At 41.7% G+C, this 26382-nt stretch overlaps 1 protein-coding gene across 1 annotated transcript; it reads right to left on the bottom strand.

Moving 5' to 3' along the window:
* Positions 1–2679: 2679 nt before the first annotated feature.
* On the bottom strand, positions 2680–22332 carry zmp:0000000529 (WD repeat-containing protein 20). Its single transcript, XM_034168649.1, has 3 exons — positions 21258–22332; positions 5123–6529; positions 2680–3460 (listed from the first exon to the last, which is right to left on the bottom strand). The coding sequence occupies exons 1-3, from the start codon at positions 21477–21479 to the stop codon at positions 3413–3415; spliced, it is 1677 nt and encodes a 558-aa protein (XP_034024540.1). The 5' UTR covers positions 21480–22332; the 3' UTR covers positions 2680–3412.
* Positions 22333–26382: the final 4050 nt, after the last annotated feature.

Genomic DNA, 26382 nt, shown 5'->3' with positions numbered 1-26382 from the left:
TTGCAAAAAAATGACGATGTAGTCTGTACCTGATGCCGTGCACTGATTTCTTCCTGTGCAGACTGCAGTCCGCTTTCCTCAGTCCATCAAAAAAGCACGACAGAAATTTGTCGAGCTCTTCATCCTACAGTGTTTCTACTTCAGCTAGAGACGTCACAGCGAATACGGCAAATGCCTCCAGATGGCTTAAGGCGGACTGGATTTATTTATTTTTTGTGTTAGAAGAATGAGTACTGTCAAGAAACTCATTCAAATCGACATCTGTCCCCAAAACAAACCCCACCATGTTTGCTTTTAAACTACGCAACGTCGCCGTGTCAAAGGGTACGAGAGTGTTGGTGTGAGCGCGCGGTCCATCAATGCTTATTTGCTGCATGCATGCAAACGCAGTATGTTGTGTTTTTATGTTAAGGTGGTCACGGTGTGCAATGATGCAAAATGTATGGAACCAAAATTGCACAGTAAATGGAACAAAATTGCAAATGGGACAAATGACCAATATCATGTGACATACAAACCACCAATCAAATGACAAGGATCTATTTCGGTGTTATATAAAACCTAAAAATTTTAGATTTTCTTGGGATATTGAAATTACAATTTGTTGTTTATGTAGTTTTAGTTGACATTTTACAATACTGTTATTTCATGAAATGTGCAACAGTTTAATTAACACAATATACAATTACAGCCTAAGACCAAGCAAAATGAAACCTGAACTCTCAACTTCATAATTCACAACGTGTGAACATGTCATTCACACTCATGTACCTTGTTAATTCGCTATTTTTTTGTACTTCATTTATAAAAACAGAGGTAGCTGATTATATCTTTGCACATCACAAACTAAGCTACATGGGTGAAGTAGCTTGCTAAGTGATAATATTTAGCAGTAACTACAGGTTAATTTTGATGGAAGTCCTGTCAAATTCAATTTCAAAATCAATCTGCAGTTTGCTTTTGTAGGCTAGATATAATAGTAGATATTCAGGTTCTAAAGAGGTTCACTGTAAAATCTAGCTCAAAGAACAAGCTAATGGCTAACTACTACTGTACAGTGCATTCAGAAAGTATTCACAGCGCTTCACTTTTTCCACATTTTATGGTAGAGCATTATTCCAAAATGGAGTAAATTTATTTTTCCCCTCAAAATTATACTCACAACACCCCATAATGACAACATGAAAAAATATATTTTTTCAAAGTTTTTGGAACTTTATTAAACAATATAAAACTAAGAAATCACATGTACATAAGTATTCCCATCTTTTGCTCAATCAGATTCAGGTCTGGGCTCTGGCTGGGCCACTCAAGGACATTCATAGAGTTGTTCTGAAGCCACTCCTTTGATATCTTGGCTGTGTGCTGAACCATCGCCCCAGTCTGAGGTCAAGAGCACCCTGGAGCAGGTTTTCATCCAGGATGTCTCTGTACATTGCTGCATTCATCTTTGCCTCAATCCCGACTAGTCTCCCAGTTCCTGCTGCTGAAAAACATCCCCACAGCATGATGTTGCCACCACCATGCTTCACTGTAGGGATGGCGCCTGGTTTCCTCCGAACATGACGCCTGGAATTCACACCAAAGAGTTCAATCTTTGTCTCATCAGACCTGAGAATTTTGTTTCTCATGGTCTGAGAGTTCTTCAGGTGCCTTTTGGCAAACTCCAGGTGGGTTACCATGTGCCTTTTACTCAGGAGTGGTTTCCGTCTGGCCACTCTACCATACAGGCCTGATTAGTGGATTGCTGCAGAGATGGTTGTCTTTTTGGATGGTTATCTTCTCTTCACAGGGGAATGCTGGAGCTCTGACAGAGTGACCATCGGGTTCTTGGTCACCTCCCTGACTAAGGCCCTTCTCCCCTGATCACTCAGTTTAGACAGGTGGCCAGCTCTAGGAAGAGTCCTGGTGGAGCCAAACTTATTTCCATTTATAGATCATGGAAGCCACCGTGCTCATTGGGACCTTCTAAGCAGCAGAAATGTTTCTGTAACCTTTCCCACACATTTGTGCCTCGATACAATCCTGTCTCGGAGGTCTATAGACAATTCCTTTGACTTCATGCTTGGTTTGTGCTCTTACATGCACTGTCAACTGTGGGACCTTATATGTAGACAGGTGTGTGTCTTTCCAATCAACTGAATTTTCCCCAGTTGGACTCCAATTTAGTTGAGCTCAATTTTGAACTTCATGGCAAAGGCTGTGAATGCTTACGTACATGCGATTTCTTAAAACAAAAAAAAAAAAACTTTTCACATGGTCATTAAGGGGTGCTGTGTGTACAGTTTTAAGGGGAAAATGATCTATTTTTGAATAAGACTGTAACATAACATTTGGAAAAACTGAAGTGCTGTGAATACTTTCCGGATGCGCTGTACATATTACAGTGACCTTCTTTCATTAATTCAAGTGAAGTGTATAAAATAGACAAATAATGAATGTTTATGAGTGCAATGCCTCCTTGAATGGCGCATTCCATCTTTCACCTCGTGAAATATTGAACAAATTAAAAAAAAAAAAAGAAAATCATTATTTGTTTCATATAATGGCTAAAATAGATCCTTGTCATTTGATATTTTATTAATTTATAAACAAGAGAAAGGGACTTACAATTTGGTGTGTGTCACTGGTCCTTTGACGCCAACAGGTTCAAACAGTCCAACACAAATTTTAAATAGCAGTCCAATCAAATCCAAAATTGTTCTCAGTCAACTTGCAAAAACACTCAAAGTTCAGAAACAATCCTGACGATGTAGTCCAGTGTACAGACTGCTGTCTGCTTTTCTCAGACCAGTGAAAATTCGCAACAGAAATGTGTCGAGATCTTCATCTGACAGCGGTTCCACTTCACTTAGAGACGTCCCAGCAAATACTGCAAATGCCTCCAGATGGCTTACGGTGTACTGGATTTGTATTTTGTGTTAGAAGAATGAGCACCGTCAATACGCTCCCGCCATGTTTGTTTATAAGCTTAGCTGTCGCCGGTAGTGTAAACGCGCGCAGTGGTTAGGGCGTGCAATAGCACAAATCGTACAGTACCAAAATTTCATGCTGAATAGCACTAAAATTGCATGGTAAATTGAACACAATAAATAAAAATAATCCATGTCATGTGACATACAAACCACCAATCAAATGACAAGGATCTATTCAGGCGTTATACAAAGTAAAATATTTCAGGAAGTGCTTCCCACCTCGATGTGTCAGAGTTCCGACTGGCCACTGTGAGCATCACACTGGAAAGGTTTGTGTTATGATAAGTACAGATCGTTACAATGAGGGCATCGTACTGCAGGTAGGTTGCCGTCTATGGTTGTTGGCCCCTATTTTCACGTAAGTAAAGAGTGGATATAGAGAAGACAAATAAAAATAAGGGGATGAGCGAGGGGCAAGTGCAAAGCTTCTCCTTCAGCTATACCACTGTGCCGCTTGGAGAGTTTCCATTCTGTGCAGTCAAGTTCTGAATGAGAGAGAAACAAAAATACAAATAAGAGAAAGTTAGACTAATAGGTCATCAAGACAAAGAAACACTACAAGCCACGTCTAAGTTGAGGAAAATACATTCTATCGCCAAAGTGAGGATAATGGATAAGAGAAATAATCAACAGCTTCATCCTTTTAAAGTTAGAATGTAAATGAGATATCCACCAGAAAATTTAAACAAACAAAAACACAATTGCACATGCAGAAATTTCATCACAAACAATTTCTGTGAATCTATAGGCAATTTTGTAAACCCAAAATGTCAAAAATGAAAGTATGTAATACACATCACAAGAAAACATAATATAAAATATAATTCAAAACTTCAGAATCATTAAATATTTTTTAAAACTCAAATCATTATTTTAAATTATAATTTCATCTTTCCTATTGTCAGGTGTCGGAGCACGCATTGTCACTCCAGCAGTGATTATAAGAAGATAAAATAATTTTTGTTTAAGTCATTCATGATGTAAGCTGTACATTCATTCCAACCTGGCGAAAGAAGACTTCAAAGACATCATTAAAATCCCAAAATTATCTCGACATTCATGCCAATGATGACTGTATGTAAACGTCTGACCACAAATGTATATTATATTTTGAGACACGATTTAAAAAGGTCAGTGAACTGTGAGTCTCTGAAAGCACTGCTGCATGCACACACACACACACACACGCGCACACACACACACACACACACACACTCTCTCTCTCTCTCTAAATGGTGCCCTTGCCTGCCTGGTCAGTTTCCTTACAATGAAATCACCCAATGCCTACTCCAAAACAAACAAACAAAATCTGCATTGTATTTTAATTTTATCTTATACTGTGGCCTGACATCAAAATAACTGAGCAGCCAAATCCACATTCAAGGCAGCACTGATTAAATAATACCACAGCAATCTATAAAATTAAAGTAAGACACATGGTTTGTGCGGTCTGGGATGTAACAGGTGAGTGAGATGGAGCGAAAAATAATATGACTCTTCACTGTCTTAAAACAGGCCGCTCCAACCATGTGCTGGCCACAATCCACCCACTCCACCCTACACTGCGCTTGTATTACTCATATGCCCTGACTTTTTCTAAATAGTACCCATATCCGCATAAATTAACTTAAAATCAAAGGTATGAGGGGCGACTGAGAAGTTTTGAGCCTGACTCAGATAAAGTAGGGTGTGGTTCTCCATCTTCTGCATTCTGAGAAACCAACATTTCTCAACATTTGATCCAGTGAGTCAAAATGCCACACATTCTCAATGAATGATGGTTTCTTAGAATGCAAAAGATGGAGAACCATACCCCACTTTTTCTGGGTCGGTCTCAGAACTTCTTAATCACCCCTTGTATGTAACCCTTGAAATCAACTCTTCACCCATTACCACCTGACTTTTAATTGAAATGATGATGGAAAAAATACAGTCGTAAAACAGCTCAGCAGTCAACTAATTCCATCAAAACAGACGACCCCACACAAAAACTGCTATAATTCCTACAGATTGAGCCTGCTGACATAACAGCTGACAGTATGAACTATAAGATCAAATTGATTGTTTTCAACTCTAACATCCTGCAGCAGCCAAACAATATGCTTTTTTTAGTACTGTTGTTACGCCAATAAAAGAGCTAAACTTACCGCCTTCCCTGGTCGCGCCCAGGTACAGATGAGTCCCTCTTGGCAGGCTGTGATAATGCAATCATCCATGAAAACCAGGACAGTCAGCCTCTCGTGTGCAATCTTCTTGCATACCAGCGGCTCCAACAGCGGCACCTCATGCATGCGTGGGCAAAGTGTGGTTCCCAAGACCTTTGCAGCATCTAGCCGGTTGCTCCGCGGCGCCACATTGATCTTATCATTGCTCTTGCTGATGTTGCCCAAACTGTGGTATCGCTTGTGCTCCTTGTCCACCCCACTACTACCAGCAGATTTGTCTGACTTACGCTCCTGGAGTGAAAGAGTTGCAAAGCGACCAATGCTGAATGGGGTGCTATTTCCTCCACTAGTGCTCCCTCCTCCACCACCTCCTCCCACACTTCCCTCTGAGCCTCCCTGGCCTTTGGATGCATTTGCCACAGCAGGATGGGGCAGAGAGTTGGAACGTGAGAGTGAACGAGGAAGTGGCAAAGGGAGCGTTGGCGGGTTAGAGGTGCCAGTGTTAGTGTTCGGTGGGTGGTGATGGCCCTCCACTTCTCCACCGCCTCCCCCTACAGAGGTATTGTTGACTGCACCGCTGCCCGAGGTGGACAGTGAGGGTCCAAAAGTGTTAGTAAAGGCCCGTGACAGTGGCAACCGTGGGTACAAAACATCATCCGTTAGGTCCCACAAACAGAACTGGGTGTCCTGCCCTACTGAGCCAAACCGGTATGTGACAGAAGGCGACCCACCACCTTTAGAGCTGTGCTGAGAAAGACGCGACAATGTGCTGCTTGTTCGAACCCGGCCAAAGTGCATGGAATTATTAGGTCCACTCTGGAGATCTTCCTCACTGCCGCTAAGCTCCATTGGTTCATCGTCTTCCAAGGAAGTTGTGAAGGGATCAAAGGCCACTACATTCACCCAGGACTTGTGGCCATGACCCCTTGCTACCACACGACTCTCTGCAAATGACCAAACAGTAACTAGGTCATCCTCTCCACCTGTGGCCAGATATTTCCCATCAGGGCTCCATGAAACGCATAACAACCCACCAAAGTAGCTCTTCATCACCCCCTGCAGCTCCATGGAATCAAAATGGAAGACGCGCAGGCAACCATCCTGACCCACACACGCTACATGCACACCATCCGGGGAGAAGGCAAACTCATTTAGGCTTCCTTCACCCACAGCCCAACGTAAAAGAGGGTTGCGTGGAGTCTTTGTTTTGCAGGCATACACGGCAAAGCCTTCACCCTGCCGCAGCAGTGAGTACTGTGGGGCTGTGGTACCACATGGATGGTCTACATTGTAGAGGTAGAGGTGGCCGCTGGCATGGGATGCCAGAAAAAGGTTCTCCGATTTGGGAAGCCATTTCAGACACATCACCTTGGATTTGTCTATCAACCTCTGGAGAACAGAAAGAAGGTGGGAAAGAAGAGAGAAAGAAAAGGATAAAAGAAGAATGCAAGAGAAGCAGTATTGGGAAAAACAAGTAAGTAAGTAAGTGGAGTGAAGAAGAGGATATAAGCAGAGCATGTTGGGGCAAGTACAGAGGGGTGGAGAGAGACAAGGAAGACAAGAAAGGGAGTATAATTAATATCAAATACTACAGTTTTAGAGATTACTGTGTACGTGGTGGAAACGAGATATGCTCTCTCCCTCCAGTCCCCGTCAGTACTCTAGCTGCAGCATTTTGAATTAACTGAAGGCTTTTTAGGGAACTTTTAGGACAACCTGATAATAATGAATTACAATAGTCCAGCCTAGAGGAAATAAATGCATGAATTAGTTTTTCAGCATCACTCTGAGACAAGACCTTTCTGATTTTAGAGATATTGCGTAAATGCAAAAAAGCAGTCCTACATATTTGTTTAATATGCGCTTTGAATGACATATCCTGATCAAAAATGACTCCAAGATTTCTCACAGTATTACTAGAGGTCAGGGTAATGCCATCCAGAGTAAGGATCTGGTTAGACACCATGTTTCTAAGATTTGTGGGGCCAAGTACAATAACTTCAGATTTATCTGAGTTTAAAAGCAGGAAATTAGAGGTCATCCATGTCTTTATGTCTGTAAGACAATCCTGCAGTTTAGCTAATTGGTGTGTGTCCTCTGGCTTCATGGATAGATAAAGCTGGGTATCATCTGCGTAACAATGAAAATTTAAGCAATACCGTCTAATAATACTGCCTAAGGGCAGCATGTATAAAGTGAATAAAATTGGTCCTAGCACAGAACCTCGTGGAACTCCATAATTAACTTTAGTCTGTGAAGAAGATTCCCCATTTACATGAACAAATTGTAATCTATTAGACAAATATGATTCAAACCACCGCAGCGCAGTGCCTTTAATACCTATGGCATGCTCTAATCTCTGTAATAAAATTTTATGGTCAACAGTATCAAAAGCAGCACTGAGGTCTAACAGAACAAGCACAGAGATGAGTCCACTGTCTGAGGCCATAAGAAGATCATTTGTAACCTTCACTAATGCTGTTTCTGTACTATGATGAATTCTAAAACCTGACTGAAACTCTACAAATAGACCATTCCTCTGCAGATGATCAGTTAGCTGTTTTACAACTACCCTTTCAAGAATTTTTGAGAGAAAAGGAAGGTTGGAGATTGGCCTATAATTAGCTAAGATAGCTGGGTCAAGTGATGGCTTTTTAAGTAATGGTTTAATTACTGCCACCTTAAAAGCCTGTGGTACATAGCCAACTAACAAAGATAGATTGATCATATTTAAGATTGATGCATTAAATAATGGTAGGGCTTCCTTGAGCAGCCTGGTAGGAATGGGGTCTAATAAACATGTTGATGGTTTGGATGAAGTAACTAATGAAAATAACTCAGACAGCACAATCGGAGAGAAAGAGTCTAACCAAATACCGGCATCACTGAAAGCAGCCAAAGATAACGATACGTCTTTGGGATGGTTATGAGTAATTTTTTCTCTAATAGTTAAAATTTTGTTAGCAAAGAAAGTCATGAAGTCATTACTAGTTAAAGTTAATGGAATATTCAGCTCAATAGAGCTCTGACTCTTTGTCAGCCTGGCTACAGTGCTGAAAAGAAACCTGGGGTTGTTCTTATTTTCTTCAATTAGTGATGAGTAGAAAGATGTCCTAGCTTTACGGAGGGCTTTTTTATAGAGCAACAGACTCTTTTTCCAGGCTAAGTGAAGATCTTCTAAATTAGTGAGACGCCATTTCCTCTCCAACTTACGGGTTATCTGCTTTAAGCTACGAGTTTGTGAGTTATACCACGGAGTCAGACACTTCTGATTTAAAGCTCTCTTTTTCAGAGGAGCTACAGCATCCAAAGTTGTCTTCAATGAGGATGTAAAACTATTGACGAGATACTCTATCTCCCTTACAGAGTTTAGGTAGCTACTCTGCACTGTGTTGGTGTATGGCATTAGAGAACATAAAGAAGGAATCATATCCTTAAACCTAGTTACAGCGCTTTCTGAAAGACTTCTAGTGTAATGAAACTTATTCCCCACTGCTGGGTAGTCCATCAGAGTAAATGTAAATGTTATTAAGAAATGATCAGACAGAAGGGAGTTTTCAGGGAATACTGTTAAGTCTTCTATTTCCATACCATAAGTCAGAACAAGATCTAAGATATGATTAAAGTGGTGGGTGGACTCATTTACTTTTTGAGCAAAGCCAATAGAGTCTAATAATAGATTAAATGCAGTGTTGAGGCTGTCATTCTCAGCATCTGTGTGGATGTTAAAATCGCCCACTATAATTATCTTATCTGAGCTAAGCACTAAGTCAGACAAAAGGTCTGAAAATTCACAGAGAAACTCACAGTAACGACCAGGTGGATGATAGATAATAACAAATAAAACTGGTTTTTGGGACTTCCAATTTGGATGGACAAGACTAAGAGACAAGCTTTCAAATGAATTAAAGCTCTGTCTAGGTTTTTGATTAATTAATAAGCTGGAATGGAAGATTGCTGCTAATCCTCCGCCCCGGCCCGTGCTACGAGCATTCTGACAGTTAGTGTGACTCGGGGGTGTTGACTCATTTAAACTAACATATTCATCCTGCTGTAACCAGGTTTCTGTTAGGCAGAATAAATCAATATGTTGATCAATTATTATATCATTTACCAACAGGGACTTAGAAGAGAGAGACCTGATGTTTAATAGACCACATTTAACTGTTTTAGTCTGTGGTGCAGTTGAAGGTGCTATATTATTTTTTCTTTTTGAATTTTTATGCTTAAATAGATTTTTGCTGGTTATTGGTGGTCTGGGAGCAGGCACCATCTCTACGGGGATGGGGTAATGAGGGGATGGCAGGGGGAGAGAAGCTGCAGAGAGGTGTGTAAGACTACAACTCTGCTTCCTGGTCCCAACCCTGAATAGTCACAGTTTGGAGGATTTAAGAAAATTGGCCAGATTTCTAGAAATGAGAGCTGCTCCATCCAAAGTGGGATGGATGCCGTCTCTCCTAACAAGACCAGGTTTTCCCCAGAAGCTTTGCCAATTATCTATGAAGCCCACCTCATTTTTTGGACACCACTCAGACAGCCAGCAATTCAAGGAGAACATGCGGCTAAACATGTCACTCCCGGTCCGATTGGGGAGGGGCCCAGAGAAAACTACAGAGTCCGACATTGTTTTTGCAAAGTTACACACCCAGTCAGTGAGTTCGTCAGTTTTGTGGAACAAACAGGTGTGAATCAGGTGTCCCCTATGTAAGGATGAAGCCAGCACCCGTTGAACGTGCTTTTCTCTTTGAAAGCCTGAGGAAAATGGGATGTTCAAGACGTTGTTCAGAAGAACAGCGTAGTTTGATTAAAAAGTTGATTGGAGATGGGAAAACTTATACGCAGGTGCAAAAAATTATAGGCTGTTCATCTACAATGATCTCCAATGCTTTAAAATGGACAAAAAAAAACAGAGACGCGTGGAAGAAAACGGAAAACAACCATCAAAATGGATAGAAGAATAACCAGAATGGCAAAGGCTCACCCATTGATCAACTCCAGGATGATCAAAGACAGTCTGGAGTTACCTGTAAGTGCTGTGACAGTTAGAAGACACCTGTGTGGAGCTAATTTATTTGCAAGAATCCCCCACAAACTCCCTCTGTTAAATAAAAGATATGTGCAGAAGAGGTTACAATTTGCCAAAGAACACATCAACTGGCCTAAAGAGAAATGGAGGAATATTTTGTGGACTGATGAGAGTAAAATTGTTCTTTTTGGGTCCAAGGGCCGCAGACAGTTTGTGAGACGACCCCCAAACTCTGAATTCAAGCCACAGTTCACAGTGAAGACAGTGAAGCATGGTGGTGCAAGCATCATGATATGGGCATGTTTCTCCTACTATGGTGTTGGGCCTATATATCGCATACCAGGTATCAGGGATCAGTTTGGATATGTCAAAATACTTGAAGAGGTCATGTTGCCTCATGCTGAAGAGGACATGCCCTTGAAATGGGTGTTTCAACAACACAATGACCCCAAGCACACTAGTAAATGAGCAAAATCTTGGTTCCAAACCAACAAAATTAATGCCTTGCAGATGTGAAGAAATCATGAAAAACTGTGGTTATACAACTAAATACTAGTTTAGTGATTCACAGGATTGCTACAAAAGCAGTTTGAACATAATAGTTTTAAGTTTGTAGCATCAACAGCAGATGCTACTATTATTGTGAACACCCCCTTTTCTACGTTTTTTTTTTTTTTTTTACTAATAGCCCAATTTCATAGCCTTAAGAGTGTGCATATCATGAATGCTTGGTCTTGTTGGATTTGTGAGAATCTACTGAATCTACTGGCACCTTGTTTCCCATGTAACAATAATAAATATACTCAAAACCTGGATTAATCTTTTTAGTCACATAGCACTACTATTTTTCTGAACACTACTATATGTCTTTGAGGACAAGGAACATACTGGAAAACAACTACTTGAGTGCATTATTAACAACAAATCTGACAAAGCTGATATGATGCAAAAATACAGTTATATTTTGGCTGTCTTTCCTAGCTATGCTTCACTAAGTGAAGACCTAGTACACAGAGCTAAGGATACTATCTCATTGGGCTGGAACACCTTGCGAATGGCATTTGTGAGGGATTTTGCAACATTTGCTGGGTGGCATCATCCCCTCGCACGAATCACAGGGTGTTGCTCATGCCTTGCCTGAATTTTGAACAACTTGAAGTTGGAGAGACAACACAGGTCCTCGCCAAGTAATCACAGAGCCATCGCAAGCATTGCAAATCCCTCTGAGTGTAGTCTCTGTGATGTGTGAGGTACGTGAGAGAACTTTGTGAGGGATGGACAATAGATGAAACTACATTGTCAGTGATTGGAGACAAAAATGAGGATCTGACATTCCTCCCACGAGGAATGTCAGATCCTCCCACATTTCCTGTATGTTCGTTTTGTGAATTGTTTTGTAATTTCTGTTGTTTTGTAATGTCTGCTTGAGGTTTCTTCCTCAGAGGGAGTTTTTCTTTACTACTGTTGCTCTGGGGGTTGGTAAGGTTAGATCTTACTTGTGTGAAGCACCTTGAGGCTGCCTTGCTGTGATTTGGTGGTATATAAATGAAAATAAATTGAAATTGAAATTTAAAAATTGAAATTGTGGGAGTCAGGCAGGAGCGGCCCTGGAAGCACGCCAAAATAGTAGAGATGATCAGAGAGACCATGCGTCTGGAAGCGGCTGAGGGAGTCCAGCAGCTGCAGATAAACTGCAGACACTGCAGACTGGACACATCTGTCCACAGTAGCTGGAATTATGTTTTTTCTTCTTCTAAATCAGGACCACAATGGGAAAAAGTCTCATGCTTGCAGCTGTGAGCTACATGCACGCATGCATGGTCAGCCCACATGCACAGAGGTGGACTTCAACACAGCGGTGACCAAATACTGGCCATTCCTGAGAACTAAGGAGGACATCTGTCCACAGGACAATGTCGTGTGCCGTCCGTGCATGACTGTGCCACCACCAGGTTAACACCAGCTGAGCACTTTGTGCACAACATGTCATTTGTACCACTTCAGTGAGATGCTGTGTAAAATTTATTGCTCATTCACGTGTTTGGTCACTAATTCGTGTCTCCAGTGACTTTCCAACATTTGTACCAGTGAGATGCTGCCCTAAGATAGCACAACAGAAGGGGGAACTGATCCAATCCGGCAGACCTGTGCAGTAAACAGGTGCGGCGTCATGCCATGATACAGGTGATATGGCCCTAAAAACAACATAAGAAGAAGCAGGTACTCGTATCATGTCTTGGCAGATTTCTATACAAGGGAGTTTTCTGTGAGCACTACTGCCAATTTGCTTGTTGGGGTGGGGTTGACCTTACCTTTGTGGAATGGTGCTTGAAAAATAAATTCAATTGATGTACGAGCATTACTGCTTCACTTTACTAGATACCCTCACCAGGAGATTTGGTTTTAAGTTGGATCTGCTCAGTGAATATGCTTTGATGCACTTCATGCTATCAGACTGCATGCAAATATTCAAAGAAACGTACCAGCCTACCTACACGGTGTGACAATGTTTATCAGCTATTTTGATTCTGGAATAAAAACCATTAAAGCAAGGGAAGTTTCAGGAACACGGAGACCTCCTCATAGACCTAGGCAGTGGTGGGCACAGCTAACCAAAAAGTTAGTTTCAATAACCACTAATCCGCTAACTGAAAAGTTAACATTTATAATGCTAAACCGCTAAATAATTTAGCGGAAGTTACAGCTAACCGCTACCTTTTAGTACTGATTCGGTACACTGTCGGCTACTGATAAGCCAGTTTTGAGTTTAAGTACCGCTGAGGCTTAAAAGTAAAATCAAAGGCGATCACAAACCCAAAATGAACAACGAACCAGAGCTTCTGTCTTTATGCACTCTGCCTGCTCCTGCCCCCCAAAAAGTGTCATTTACTTTCCACATAGCTACCACAACCCAGACAGAGGGCAGGAGACATGAAACACAAAGCACTTTTCACTCATGGTCTCCTTCACTGGTTGGTTAGTTTATTTATTTGTAAAAACCAGCACACAAGTTACTGTTATGTGTGTGTTGGTTTTTTACAAATAAATGTGTATTTGTAATATGTCATTTTATTATTTGTTAAAAAAGGCATTTGCAAAACTGAAAATTCTGTTTGTGATGTGTAATTCACAATGAATAGCCACCAACGTTGGTCGCTATTGACACTCCCATCCAGCAGATCGCAGTGTTCTATACAATTTGACTGGGGGGTGGGGGAGTGATTGAAAGAGACTCATTTTTCCCATAATGCCTTTTGGCGCGCGTGTCTGTTAACGTTCAAACCTTCAGAATTAGCACATTACTTTAAAAAATATGTGCGATATTTTCACATGTACCTTAGTATACACTAGTAGAGTTCCACCTCAGATTTGAAATGTATAATAGAAGATATACCTTACCGAATTTTCATGTACCCAGAAATTCTTACAGCAGCATATCAAACATGCCCAGTACAAAGCAAAAGTTTTGTAGTTGTCAAGTGTTCCAGAGCCAGACCTTGCTTCATCAGTCAGAGATGGGTGGCATCCGTAAGGATAAAAAAAGAGCCAAGAACAGACATTGAGCTCATTTCCTCAATATTTTACTTTTACAAGGAAATACCACGTGTTTGCATTGTGGTAAAAATGTATTGTTGCAAATGAACTCCAGGAGCCTTCTTTTTAAATAATTCTGCATTAGGTGAGTGATTTTGAATGCGGTGCAAATGTGCATTGAAACTGAACAGTTATTGCTATGACAGCTTCAAAAATTCAACTGCCTGTTATCCCTCAGACAATAACATAATAGAATTATTGCGATGCTGAATCTGAAGCACAGACCGATGCTGTCATCACAGTTTTCTTTGTTTACATTGTAAAACTTCAATCAATATTGGCTTCATGGTAAGGATGTCCCAGTACTACTGAAGTGTTCAGATTGGGGCCCCGATCAAAGGATTTATTTTTGATTGATCAATGTTTGATAAATTAAGCCTGAGTCGGAAATTCAGTGCATGTTCCCTCTTGCTTCCCTTCATTCTGAAACAAACAGTCTCCCTACTCCTGCACACCAGTACAGAAAATCTTGAAACAGGCTCAACAAGAATGTAAACACAGTGCACCTGCCATCTGGTGGCAGTACTGCAGTAATACACATACACAGATGAAACGAGCAGCAAAAAATTAGCCAAGCAGTAAACTTCAATGGAATCGGACGAAGACCGCCCGGAAGAAGAAAATGTTCCAGTTCCTTGACTGGACTCTTGAGACTAGCTCCAAATGTGAGCAAGTCTGTTTTACAATGTCCAACTTTAGAGCAGAAATAAACATGTTTTACAGCCTGGCACAAAAAACAAAAAAAACAGTTTGGATCTCTGGACCATTTGCGCCTCCATGACAACTGTACGGCAGGGGGGTAAAACTTCTTAGTTTAAGTTGTTTTAAGCCATAAAGTTATGTGTCAGTCTGGAAGGAAAAAGACTGATGGGTGACTGTGAGAGGGCAAGGTGAAAATTTGGAATTTTTCAAATGATTCTGGTGAATTTTAACAGATGAAAAGATGATTTTAAGTGGATAAAAATGCTCTTATTCATATCTACCAGTTCTAGCTAGTTTATGTGGCATTTCACTCTTATTCAGCAATTTATGTTGAATCCTGGTGAAACGTGGGCCCCACCCATGTCCCTTGTTGATGCGTTCAACCCTTTTTTTCCCCTATCTTCTTAGTTCATTTGTATTCTTCTTACTCTCTTCATTTTTTTCAATAAGAACTAACTTACATCAGGAGTAGATATCTGGTCAGACATCAGGGCTGCAGGTTGTCAGCAGTATTACTTTGTTCAGCCATGTCCATGCAAACTTTTCTTTGTAATCTTTACAGATTTCTCAGACACACTTGCCATCTTTTATCCTTTCCAGTGCATTTTCCTCACAAACTTTCAAACTTTTTTCACTTGCCGCCATTATGCATCCCATAATATGCAGTTGTCGCACGCGGAATCTCACACGAGAGATGTTTTTCAGGAAAAGTAACGTTTTTACCCCTGCCCTGTCATGAACTACCCTACCCTGTTAACGAACTTTGTTTCGTTAATTGGCTTTATTTACATTCATGGACACAAACAAACTGCAGGATGAGGTGCTAAGCTATTTAGCATAGCAGCTCTTCTTCTACATACTCCCGGCAAGCCTCATGCACACCACGCTATTCAGTAACAGCGACACCTGGTGGCTAATGTGAGAGGTGTCACAAACACATCACACCTCAATTTTTTTCTCACCGGATTTGAAATGACATTGACTGGTGACAAAATTAATCCCTAACTCCGGAAACCGCCGGTCAGCAGGTGATTCTCATCCCTGGTGTATAATAAGGGGCGCAGTCAAATCAAATCAATTTTATTTATATAGCGCCAAATCACAACAAACAGTTGCCCCAAGGCGCTTTATATTCCAAGGCAAAGCCATACAATAATTACGGAAAAACCCCAACGGTCAAAACGACCCCCTGTGAGCAAGCACTTGGTGACAATGGGAAGGAAAAACTCCCTTTTAACAGGAAGAAACCTCCAGCAGAACCAGGCTCAGGGAGGGGCAGTCTTCTGCTGGGACTGGTTGGGGCTGAGGGAGAGAATCAGGAAAAAGACATGCTGTGGAGGGGAGCAGAGATCAATCACTAATGATTAAATGCAGAGTGGTGCATACAGAGCAAAAAGAGAAAGAAACACTCAGTGCATCATGGGAACCCCCCAGCAGTCTAAGTCTATAGCAGCATAACTAAGGGATGGTTCAGGGTCACCTGATCCAGCCCTAACTATAAGCTTTAGAAAAAAGGAAAGTTTTAAGCCTAATCTTAAAAGTAGAGAGGGTGTCTGTCTCCCTGATCCGAATTGGGAGCTGGTTCCAGAGGAGAGGAGCCTGAAAGCTGAAGGCTCTGCCTCCCATTCTACTCTTACAAACCCTAGGAACTACAAGTAAGCCTGCAATCTGAGAGCGAAGCGCTCTATTGGGGTGATATGGTACTATGAGGTCCCTAAGATAAGATGGGACCTGATTATTCAAAACCTTATAAGTAAGAAGAAGAATTTTAAATTATATTCTAGAATTAACAGGAAGCCAATGAAGAGAAGCCAATATGGGTGAAATATGCTCTCTCCTTCTAGTCCCTGTCAGTACTCTAGCTGCAGCATTTTGAATTAACTGAAAGCTTTTCAGGGAACTTTTAGGACAACCTGATAATAATGAATTACAATAGTCCAGACTAGAGGAAATAAATGCATGAATTAGTTTTTCAGCATCACTCTGAGACAAGACCTTTCTAATTTTAGAGATATTGCGCAAATGCAAAAAAGCAGTCCGACATATTTGTTTAATATGCGCACTGAATGACATATCCTGATCAAAAATGACTCCAAGATTTCTCACAGTATTACTAGAGGTCAGGGTAATGCCATCCAGAGTAAGGAGTATGTACACATTTTGAGTAACAGCGGTTGAGCTGATCCAGACTCTTGCAAAGTCCGTAACTCATTGTCCGCTGGTAGCAGCTGCTAGCAGTGGTAGACAGCTGTGTCTGTCATTCTGAGCATTTTATAAAAAACTAAAAAACTATAAAAATAATATAGCTTGTTGCGTGGTGAAATGTCCTAAAGGGTCACCTAAGACATCCCTGCTGCTGTATTTGTCCTGAGTGAAATTCTCATTTTAACATTGTATGTCAACAATGTCAGCGCTTTGAGCAGCTATCGATAGCTTGATACATTAGGTCCCGTTAATGTACAAGTACTGAGAAAATAGGTGGCTTCTAACTTTTTGTGTCCACACCAAAGCAATCCCTTATGAGAACCACTGCACAGTCCCCAAAAATATAACTTAATGAACACCCAAACTGAGGTTAGCCTGCTGGCTTAGCTGGTTCAAACTCGAAGACAGGGGCGTGCTCAGGCTTATTTTGTCACTCACTGAATAACCCCTGTGAGCTACCCATGTTGCATCCAATGTGACACAGCCAAGGTCAGCACTGCCACGGTTGCCAACATGGCAACATCCAGACAAGGGCTTCATTTCAGCTCTTCTGGGTTTCTATAGGAATCCTTTGTGTGACATCACACAGGCTTTGTCCATGTATACAGTCTATGATCAAAGCCTAGTTTGCTAAACATCGAAGCTCAGCTAACAGGCTAACATCAATTTGTGAGTTTGTGAAATCATATTTTTGGGGCTTTAGTGATGGTTCTAACAGTTTTGCTTTAGTGGGGGCATTAATGACTATGACCCACTTATTTCCACAGTAATCGTGGATTAACTCGACCTAGTACTCAAGCTACCAATAGCTGCTTCAAATGCTAATGTTGCCAGCATCCAAAATTGCATGTCACAATATGTTCTCTAGGGCTGAAATGATTCATTAAGTAACTTGAATAATTCAATTACAAAAAATGTTCGAGGCAAATTCTGTGTCTTAAAGCTCCGTTTTAACTTTGTAGTACAAATGCCCGGCCTACGTGTGGCGCTGTAACATCCCCAGAAAAAAAAACAGAAGAAGACTAGAGGCCGTGTAACAGCTAATCAATTTAGCACCAAAAGCTACAGCTTTCCAACACGACAGAGTAAAATAAAGCCTTTAAAGAGAAAGATGGTCCACACTGATCATCTGAAATAGCTTACTGCGCATTTAAAGTGAAGCGGTCATGGTTTGGTTCGCTGGCTGCTCTCCACTCTACGTGGGGAGGGGCTATTCGCCCGGCGGCTGGCTGCCCGGTGTGAGGGGCTCTCAGCAGTCCCCTCCATCACCGGCCACACTGACAAACAGTCTCTGAAAGAAGATCCTCTCAGCAGAAGTCCACTCTTTCTTTTGTGTTTTGCTCAGACTCACTCTGAGTGTTTCGCTTTTTAGTTTTCACTTTTTTGGGCAACACACTACCCTTCACAAACACGGTAAATTAAATATATATATATATATATATATATATATATATATAAAAACACTGACTGGGAGGCTTGCATTTCAACCTCCAGCTGAAATGCATCTGCTGAATTGCAGAGAAAGCGGGATAAAAAAAAAAAAAAAAAAATTCATGCTGGGACCCAGTCCGCGAACCTTTAAAAAACAAACAAAACAACAAACTTAAAAATGGTTAAATTTTACAAGTTTGGGGGGGGGGGGGAGCCACATCCCATTGCCATTTCAGCAGAATGTCAAGACTTTGGCCCGACCATAGTCGGGCGAATAGACTATTTGTCTATTCTCCCGACTATTTGTTAGCCTGACTGACTGAGGATTACACCGACTGCCTGCGCTTATGGTCCGGTGTCAGGAGAGTGCTGAGCTGAGCTCCTGACATTGCGAAAGATGCAAAAGTTGTAAAGACATGAAAAAATAAATAATTACCCAGAAAAACAGACAGGGATACACTAAATTTGACAATCTGCGTGATAGCACAGCGACACTGTGCCACTGCTTAGGGAGAGCCCTGGACTGTTGATGTTGTTTCAAAACGCAGAAGTACTTTTCATCCGATTACTCGATTAATCGCCAGAATAATCGATAGAATCCATCCATCCATTTTCTTCCGCTTTATCCGGAGTCGGGTCACGGGGGCAGCAGCTCAAGCAAAGCCGCCCAGACCTCCCGATCCACACACACCTCCCCCAGCTCCTCCGGGGGAACCCCAAGGCATTCCCAAGCCAGCCGAGAGATGTAGTCCCTCCAGCGATAGAATACTCTATTACTAAAATAATCGATAGCTGCAGCCCTAAAATTCACTCAACGCAAATACATTGCACACATCTTAGATGATCCATTCAGAGAAATAGCCACACAAGCCATTTTATTCTAGATATTTGTAATAAAATGCTAAAAAAAGAGACAAGCCTTCACAGCAGCTGCAGCCAGCAGCCTAAAAAAAGTCAATACCTGAGCTGTCAGTTAAAATGGCCATGCCCCTAATGTGCTGGGATAACTGGGCTTTAGTGAACACAACAATGAACATGATGATGGTGATAAATTATATCACTGCTTTCACCTCAAGTATTTTGATCTAAAATTTTCATTTCTTCAACTTTCTTCTGCATAGTACCTAGAAATAGTATGTTCAAAGATGATGACATTTGTTCAAAGGGCAGTGGATTAGTGGTTAGCACTGTTGCCTCATAGCAAGAAGGTCATTCAATTGATCCCCCCTGTGGCCTTTCTGTGTAGAGTCTGCATGTTCTCCCCGTGTTTGCGTGGGTTTCCTCCGAGTGTTCCAGTTTCCTCCCACATTTAAGACATGCAGGTTAAGTGAATCGGAAACTTTATAACTACCCAGGTCCAGACATGGGGCCAAATACAAAAGTATTTGTATTTGAAAATACTTAAATACATTTTTCGGAGTATTTGTATTTTCTGATTTTGAATTCAAAGTATTTGTATTTGTATTTCAAATACGTCGCTGATCCCAAGTATTTCCAAATACTTTTACAAATACTTTTTCAAGTACTTTTCAAACTTGAGAATCTCTGTGACGTTATTGATTACTGTGATTGAGATACAATAATACAATATGCTGAGATGAGAAGATATGACATTTTATTATTGTTCTGTGATACGGTGGATACAAAAGGATGCAATATTGATGGAAACAGAATATATATTGTGATAGTTTGATTATTGCCTGTGATATTATGATAGTGAATTTGTGATAAAACATTCAATCCTTTACTTATCAATAGTATTTGGTCATGCTATTTTCACAATAAATTGTCACCGGTTTATCAGTTTTTGTGTTGATTTGTTGTTTATAGTTCATAGAAAGTATTTGTATTTGAAATACTCAAAATATAAAGTATTTGTATTTGTATTTGAAAAAGTACAAAGTATTTGTATTTGTAATTCGAAAATCTAAAGTATTTGTATTTAACAATGCAAAGTATTTGACCCCATGTCTGCCCAGGTCTCCCTTGTAAAAGAGATCTTGATCTCAATGGGACTAACCTGGTTAAATAAAATTAAATGTATGTTGAAAGATGATGACAATAACCAATACCCCCCACGCCATTTTGCATTATGCATTCTAACCAAAGGGTATTTCTGCTAGTATTGTAATATTGTTTGGAGCTGTAGCCCAAAAGTTAGTTAATTTTTAAAAAGATCATATATTGTAGTTTATATGTAATGAAAAATACAAAACATAAAATTTTTACTTTCTGAAATAACTGACATAAAATGATGATGGCAGAGCTGTGCAGAGGCAGTCATTTTTTGGGACCACCCAAAATTAAATTAATTTAATTAAATTGGGTAAATTAATTCACTATGCAATCAATACTGCTCATAAAAAAAAAAAATTCTGTTCATTCTTGTTAGTATCATCATTTATATCACTTCGTGAACAGAGGAAATAAGCAATGGGGCTATTCCACAGAGCACCGCTCCTTCCTGTTTAATTCCAAACAGTAAATCGGGTCACGCTTTGAAGCATCACAGTAACTTCTTGAGCCATCTTTGTCAATCTTGAACAAACTTGGTATATGTAGTAGTTACGGCCATCATCGGCACAAGATTTGAAATCGGGATGCAATTTTTGAAAATTTCATCCCAGTTCTCGAAATCTTCACAGTCTTAATGGCTTCAGTCATGTTCGAACTTCTTTAAATGACATTTGTTTTCCTTGATTTATGATTAATTTTATTGTGTTATGATGTGTTTTTATTCTTGTGTTCTTTTATGGTTTTGTCTTTTGTCTTTTTAAGTTTTGAATTCAGTTTTCTCTCTTTTTATTATGCTGTATGAAGTGCCTTGAGGCGATCTCATCGCGAATTCTAAATTAATAAACTTGAATTTGAAAAATTTGAAGCCGAAGTGGCGGCTGTCATGATTTTTGCTATAAAAGTTGACCAGCTCAATCATGTCTGGCTAAGAGTGCAGCACCTTTCTTTTATTTTTGGGTTGCCAGGTCTACACTTGATAAACCAACCAGTTGCCATGTCTGCAATTTATAAAACAGCCGGATTAAGCTATTTCATCCTGTTTGTACATTTTTTTTGTATTATGGGTGATCATAGTAGAACGGCGCTCTGTGGAATAGCCCTGTAAGCATCCTTTACGGCAAACAAACAGAGATGACATAATACCTCCTCATTGAACAGTTTGCTGGTTTCCTTCTTGATAGGGTCGAGGTACTGGACCTGTCCAGCTGAGAAACCCACGATGAGCGCTACACTCTCTGCTGTGGCAGAGTACTGGTTGAAGTCATGACATGTCGGCTGAGTCCCTTTGTATATTCTCTTGTCTATAGGTTTACTGAGATCAACTGCCTGCAGACAAATCAGAGAAGGAAGACAACCATGAAGCATGTACAAAGATATGCAAAGACTAAACTTTTGCAAACATACTGCCTTCTTGTCTGTCCTCTTTGAAGTTTCAATAGATCATCTAGCAAAGTAAAGCAAGTGGCTCTGTGGCATGGGTGCTGAATTGCCAAACAATAGCCCTACAGACAAACTACAGGGAACTATGTGTCTTTGGACAAGACACCTGTTCTACATCATCTCATTCCCCTTGTTGTAGATGGGTTCCAGCCTTGGCTGGGGAGTAACTTGCAATGGAGTGGTTTGTGGACTCTCATCTCCTTCATGTTATAGTCTGTGGGGATGAACCTCAAAGCCTGTACAGGTTCAGATCCCGCGCAGAGTGCGCTGAAGTTGCTGTGTCCACATGCACAAGGTGAACATCGGGCGGAGGTTTCTATGTCACTTTGTGTTCTAGAGGATGAACAAGTCTCACTGTCGCCATGTTTGGGAAAACTTGTGTGTTCTCGAAAAAAGAATGAAATAAAAAGTAAAGCATTCAGTCTGGATTGTTAGGTGGATTGAAGGTTTTAAATTATCCGTAGATGTGCGTGTGATTGTGTTTGTTTGGGGCAAAAAGAAGAAGAATGAGTGACAAACATCACCCTGCTGGGAAGAGCTTTTTTTCAGCGACTATTCGTCAGTGAGGCCGGGCAAAAAGCAGCCGGTGTGCTCGAGCAGTCACACGCAGTCTGAAATTCTTCACTTTTGGATATATATACATTCTAGGGACGGGACCAATCCGATCCCAGATCGGGTTCCGATACTGACATAATTCATCGGAAAATACTGATCCAACCGGCAACATTTTTGGATACAGGAGAAGAGCCACTGTGAATCCTCTCAACTGCTGATGCTTGCTCTCTGCTTGTTTACTGCTGAGCGGAAGGACGAGGGGGAGGTTTCTGAAGCTGGGCTGTTTGAGAGAGCTCTCTTCCGCAGTGTTCTAGCTGCGGTTAGCGGCAAATTTCTGCCCGGCTCTCGGGTTCAAATTGTCTGTTCATCGAGCACGGATTTTCGGAAAAATTAACTGAATTGTTGCTGAAAATGTGTGCTAAAAAGTTAGCCGCTTCACTGTCTCAAGGCTGTAATGGCGCGTTCACACTGGACGACACGCAAGCGATGGCGGCGACAGGTTGCCATGTAATCTCTATGGAAGGACGTGTTGTGGCACCACAAAAGTCCAAGCCACGCAATGCGACGCAATGGATGCGAATGAAGCAATTTTGAGCGATTGGCGCATTTGTGGCGTGATATCGCGTTGCCCTCCTCCCCAAGTTGAAAAATCTGAACTTTTTTGTCTTGTCGTGTCGCGATGACCAATCAGGGACTGGATATGTAATGAGATGTCTGGAGTTTATACTTGATGTAGACATGTCCTGTGTCTGGCAGCCAGCCAGTGAGCAGGACTTATGTCCCTTTTGTCCTTTATTTCACAATTATGACAGAGTTTGAGGGGAGGGCGAGCAGCAGCACCGCAGCAGCCAGTTTTTTATTCACGTGGATGCGCGAGTGAATCGTCCGTGAAGATTATTTTATTTATTAACTACACAGATGTATAATAAAACAAATGGTGATTGGTTTATAACACAATCTGACAGAGTTGGAGGGGAGAGCAAGCAGCAGCACTGCAGCAGCCAGTTTTTTCACGTGCGCGCATGAACAAATCGTCCGTGAAGATAATTTTATTAACTACACAGATGTATATAATAAAACAAATGGTGACTGGTTTATAACACACTTATGACAGAATTTGAGGGGAGAGTGAGCAGCAGCACTGCAGCAGCCAGTTTTTTTTTTAAATTGTTCACATGCGCACGTGTGAACAGGACAGGAGGTCCTCAAACTGGGTCCTGGAGAGGCGGAAGTACCGCTGAAAGTAGCCGCCATCCAGACGCAGCTCATGCAGCAAATAATGAAACTCCCGAATTGGGAACGTCTCATGAGGATGTTGTGAAGCCAGGGACAGCGCCGCTGGTGATGTCTGTCAGCTTTCCACAACAAATAGAACACAGCAACTCGCTCTGTGTGATCATGGCCAGCCGTGCTGACTTGACTGACAACCGGAGCCAGTGAGCGGAATGGAAGCTCCTCCTATTTGATGACGCAGTGGGCTGAATTTTCACAGCGAAAGCAGAGCGACACACCGGGTGATGGTGGCACGTCCATCGCCAGGCAAGGGATGCAAATTTGTGGCGTTGCGTATCGTCCGGTGTGAACACGGCATAAAACAGCAGCTCAGCATGCAGCCAAGGAGGAGCTGAACAGGAGATTCTGTCCGCTGAAAGGAAAAAAGTCTCCATTAAAATCCTGCACGTCGATGATGATACATTTATTTTACAGTTGAAAGGCTTCGTGTTTCCAAAAAGTTTGAAGTTTGCACAGCACGAAAACTGCTGTTTTCGAGAGGAAGAAAAAGAGAGAGAGAGGGAGAGAGAAAGCAAGCGAGAGAGAGAAAGAGAGAGCGAACGAGAGACAGGCAGACAGAGAGAGAGAGAGAGAGAGAGAGGGAGAGAGACAGGCAGAGAGAGAGAGTACTGTCTTTTCTCTTTAAGTCTATAAAAATAAGGCTTTAAAAGTCTATTAAAAAATAAAAGTACTTAATTCCTTCATCAAAACATCAAATCTAGGCTTTCATCTTGGATACACCTTCTGGTAAATTGTAGCTCAACTTTCAGGTCTCCTTTTTAAGAAAATCCTCATATAAAATCAACAATAATGATAATTATAATATTAAAGCAAACAGAGCTCTGGTATCGGATCAGAAAAGTATCGGTATTGGCACATATCCAAATTCAGGGATCGGATCGGAAGTGAAAAATTGTGAATCGGCGCATCCCTAATACATTCCCCCTGTTTGAGCAACAGTAGGGTGTGTTATGACACCCTCTCTACTTTTAAGATTAGGCTTAAAACTTTCCTTTTTGCTAAAGCTTATAGTTAGGGCTGGATCAGGTGACCCTGAACCATCCCTTAGTTATGCTGCTATAGACGTAGACTGCTGGGGGGTTCCCATGATGCACTGTTTCTTTCTCTTTTTGCTCTGTATGCACCACTCTGCATTTAATCATTAGTGATCGATCTCTGCTCCCCTCCACAGCATGTCTTTTTCCTGGTTCTCTCCCTCAGCCCCAACCAGTCCCAGCAGAAGACTGCCCCTCCCTGAGCCTGGTTCTGCTGGAGGTTTCTTCCTGTTAAAAGGGAGTTTTTCCTTCCCACTGTAGCCAAGTGCTTGCTCACAGGGGGTCGTTTTGACCGTTGGGGTTTTACATAATTATTGTATGGCCTTGCCTTACAATATAAAGCGCCTTGGGGCAACTGTTTGTTGTGATTTGGCGCTATATAAAAAAAAATTGATTGATTGATTGATCTTATCTTAGGGACCTCGTAGTACCATATCACCCCAATAGAGCGCTTCGCTCTCAGACTGCAGGCTTACTTGTAGTTCCTAGGGTTTGTAAGAGTAGAATGGGAGGCAGAGCCTTCAGCTTTCAGGCTCCTCTCCTGTGGAACCAGCTCCCAATTCAGATCAGGGAGACAGACACCCTTTCTACTTTTAAGATTAGGCTTAAAACTTTCCTTTTTGCTAAAGCTTATAGTTAGGGCTGGATCAGGTGACCCTGAACCATCCCTTAGTTATGCTGCTATAGACGTAGACTGCTGGGGGGTTCCCATGATGCACTGTTTCTTTCTCTTTTTGCTCTGTATGCACCACTCTGCATTTAATCATTAGTGATCGATCTCTGCTCCCCTCCACAGCATGTCTTTTTCCTGGTTCTCTCCCTCAGCCCCAACCAGTCCCAGCAGAAGACTGCCCCTCCCTGAGCCTGGTTCTGCTGGAGGTTTCTTCCTGTTAAAAGGGAGTTTTTCCTTCCCACTGTAGCCAAGTGCTTGCTCACAGGGGGTCGTTTTGACCGTTGGGGTTTTACATAATTATTGTATGGCCTTGCCTTACAATATAAAGCGCCTTGGGGCAACTGTTTGTTGTGATTTGGCGCTATATAAAAAAATTGATTGATTGAATTGATTGATTGATTATGTTTCGGACGCGGTCGGAGCACCGACCCAGCGTTTGAAGGACCCAGCATAAAATAAGCAGAGCATGGTTCAAAGGATAACAGAATTTAATAAACATAACAGTGAGTGATGCTAAACAACTAAACAGTCCACGGTCTGGTGAGGTGGAAACACGGCGCGCTCTTAACAGCGCAAACGGTCCGGAGCCACAGCAGTGCGGACCCAGGGACCCCGCCGACACCCCCCATGTGGCCGCGACAAACCGAGTCTGTGAAGAAAGAAAACATGAGGTGAGTCCAACTCCACACAGAGAGACACAACTCAAAGGTGCACGCAATCAGCAAACACTTCCTGGCTTAAATCTATACATCAGCTTCTCACCCTGCAGGCACGGAACAACTCAGTTCAAATCTCCGCTGCAGCAGAAGCTGATTAGACAATTAGCATAACGTGACAGCTCACTAACACAAGGTGTGAGGGACACCTAATCCACTGTCATTACTTCATAAAAGTCACCAAAACCAAATTACCTCAGGAACTGTGCTGAAGAGCGTGAGACCTCACCCAATCCTCCTTCACAGACTGTGGCGTCAAACCTGGAGCGGTCTCTGCGTCCGTGATGGTGAGATTGTTCTCCTGACGTCGATCTCACACGTCTGCTCACAAGGTCGAGTCTCTGGCAATCACACACTGTGCATTCAAGGTTTAAATGCAGCAATCTCTGATTAAGACAAAATACACAACAGCTGTGAGTCCTGATGACAAGCCTCAGGTGTTCAGGGTGAGGTCCTGATGCTCAGCCACTCAGTCCTGAATGCATACCACCTGGTGGGAGAAACAGAAAATAAAAACCAAGCCAGCCAAACACCCCAGCCCACAACAGGGTGGTCCA

The sequence above is a fragment of the Thalassophryne amazonica genome, chromosome 4 (assembly GCF_902500255.1).
Source record: "Thalassophryne amazonica chromosome 4, fThaAma1.1, whole genome shotgun sequence".
In the NCBI taxonomy this organism is placed as follows: domain Eukaryota; kingdom Metazoa; phylum Chordata; class Actinopteri; order Batrachoidiformes; family Batrachoididae; genus Thalassophryne; species Thalassophryne amazonica.
This window is presented reverse-complemented; position numbering and strand designations above follow the sequence as displayed.

What these genes read in the sequence shown, in the direction of transcription:
- zmp:0000000529 (XM_034168649.1), bottom strand. Translation starts at nt 21,479, where the DNA reads ATGCTTCATGGTTGTCTTCCTTCTCTGATTTGTCTGCAGGCAGTTGAT. An exon ending in GCAAACTGTTCAATGAGGAG is followed by an intron (nt 6,530 to 21,257) that starts GTATTATGTCAT and finishes TCTGTTCTCCAG; the next exon opens with AGGTTGATAGACAAATCCAA. An exon ending in GGGCGCGACCAGGGAAGGCG is followed by an intron (nt 3,461 to 5,122) that starts GTAAGTTTAGCT and finishes TCTCTCATTCAG; the next exon opens with AACTTGACTGCACAGAATGG.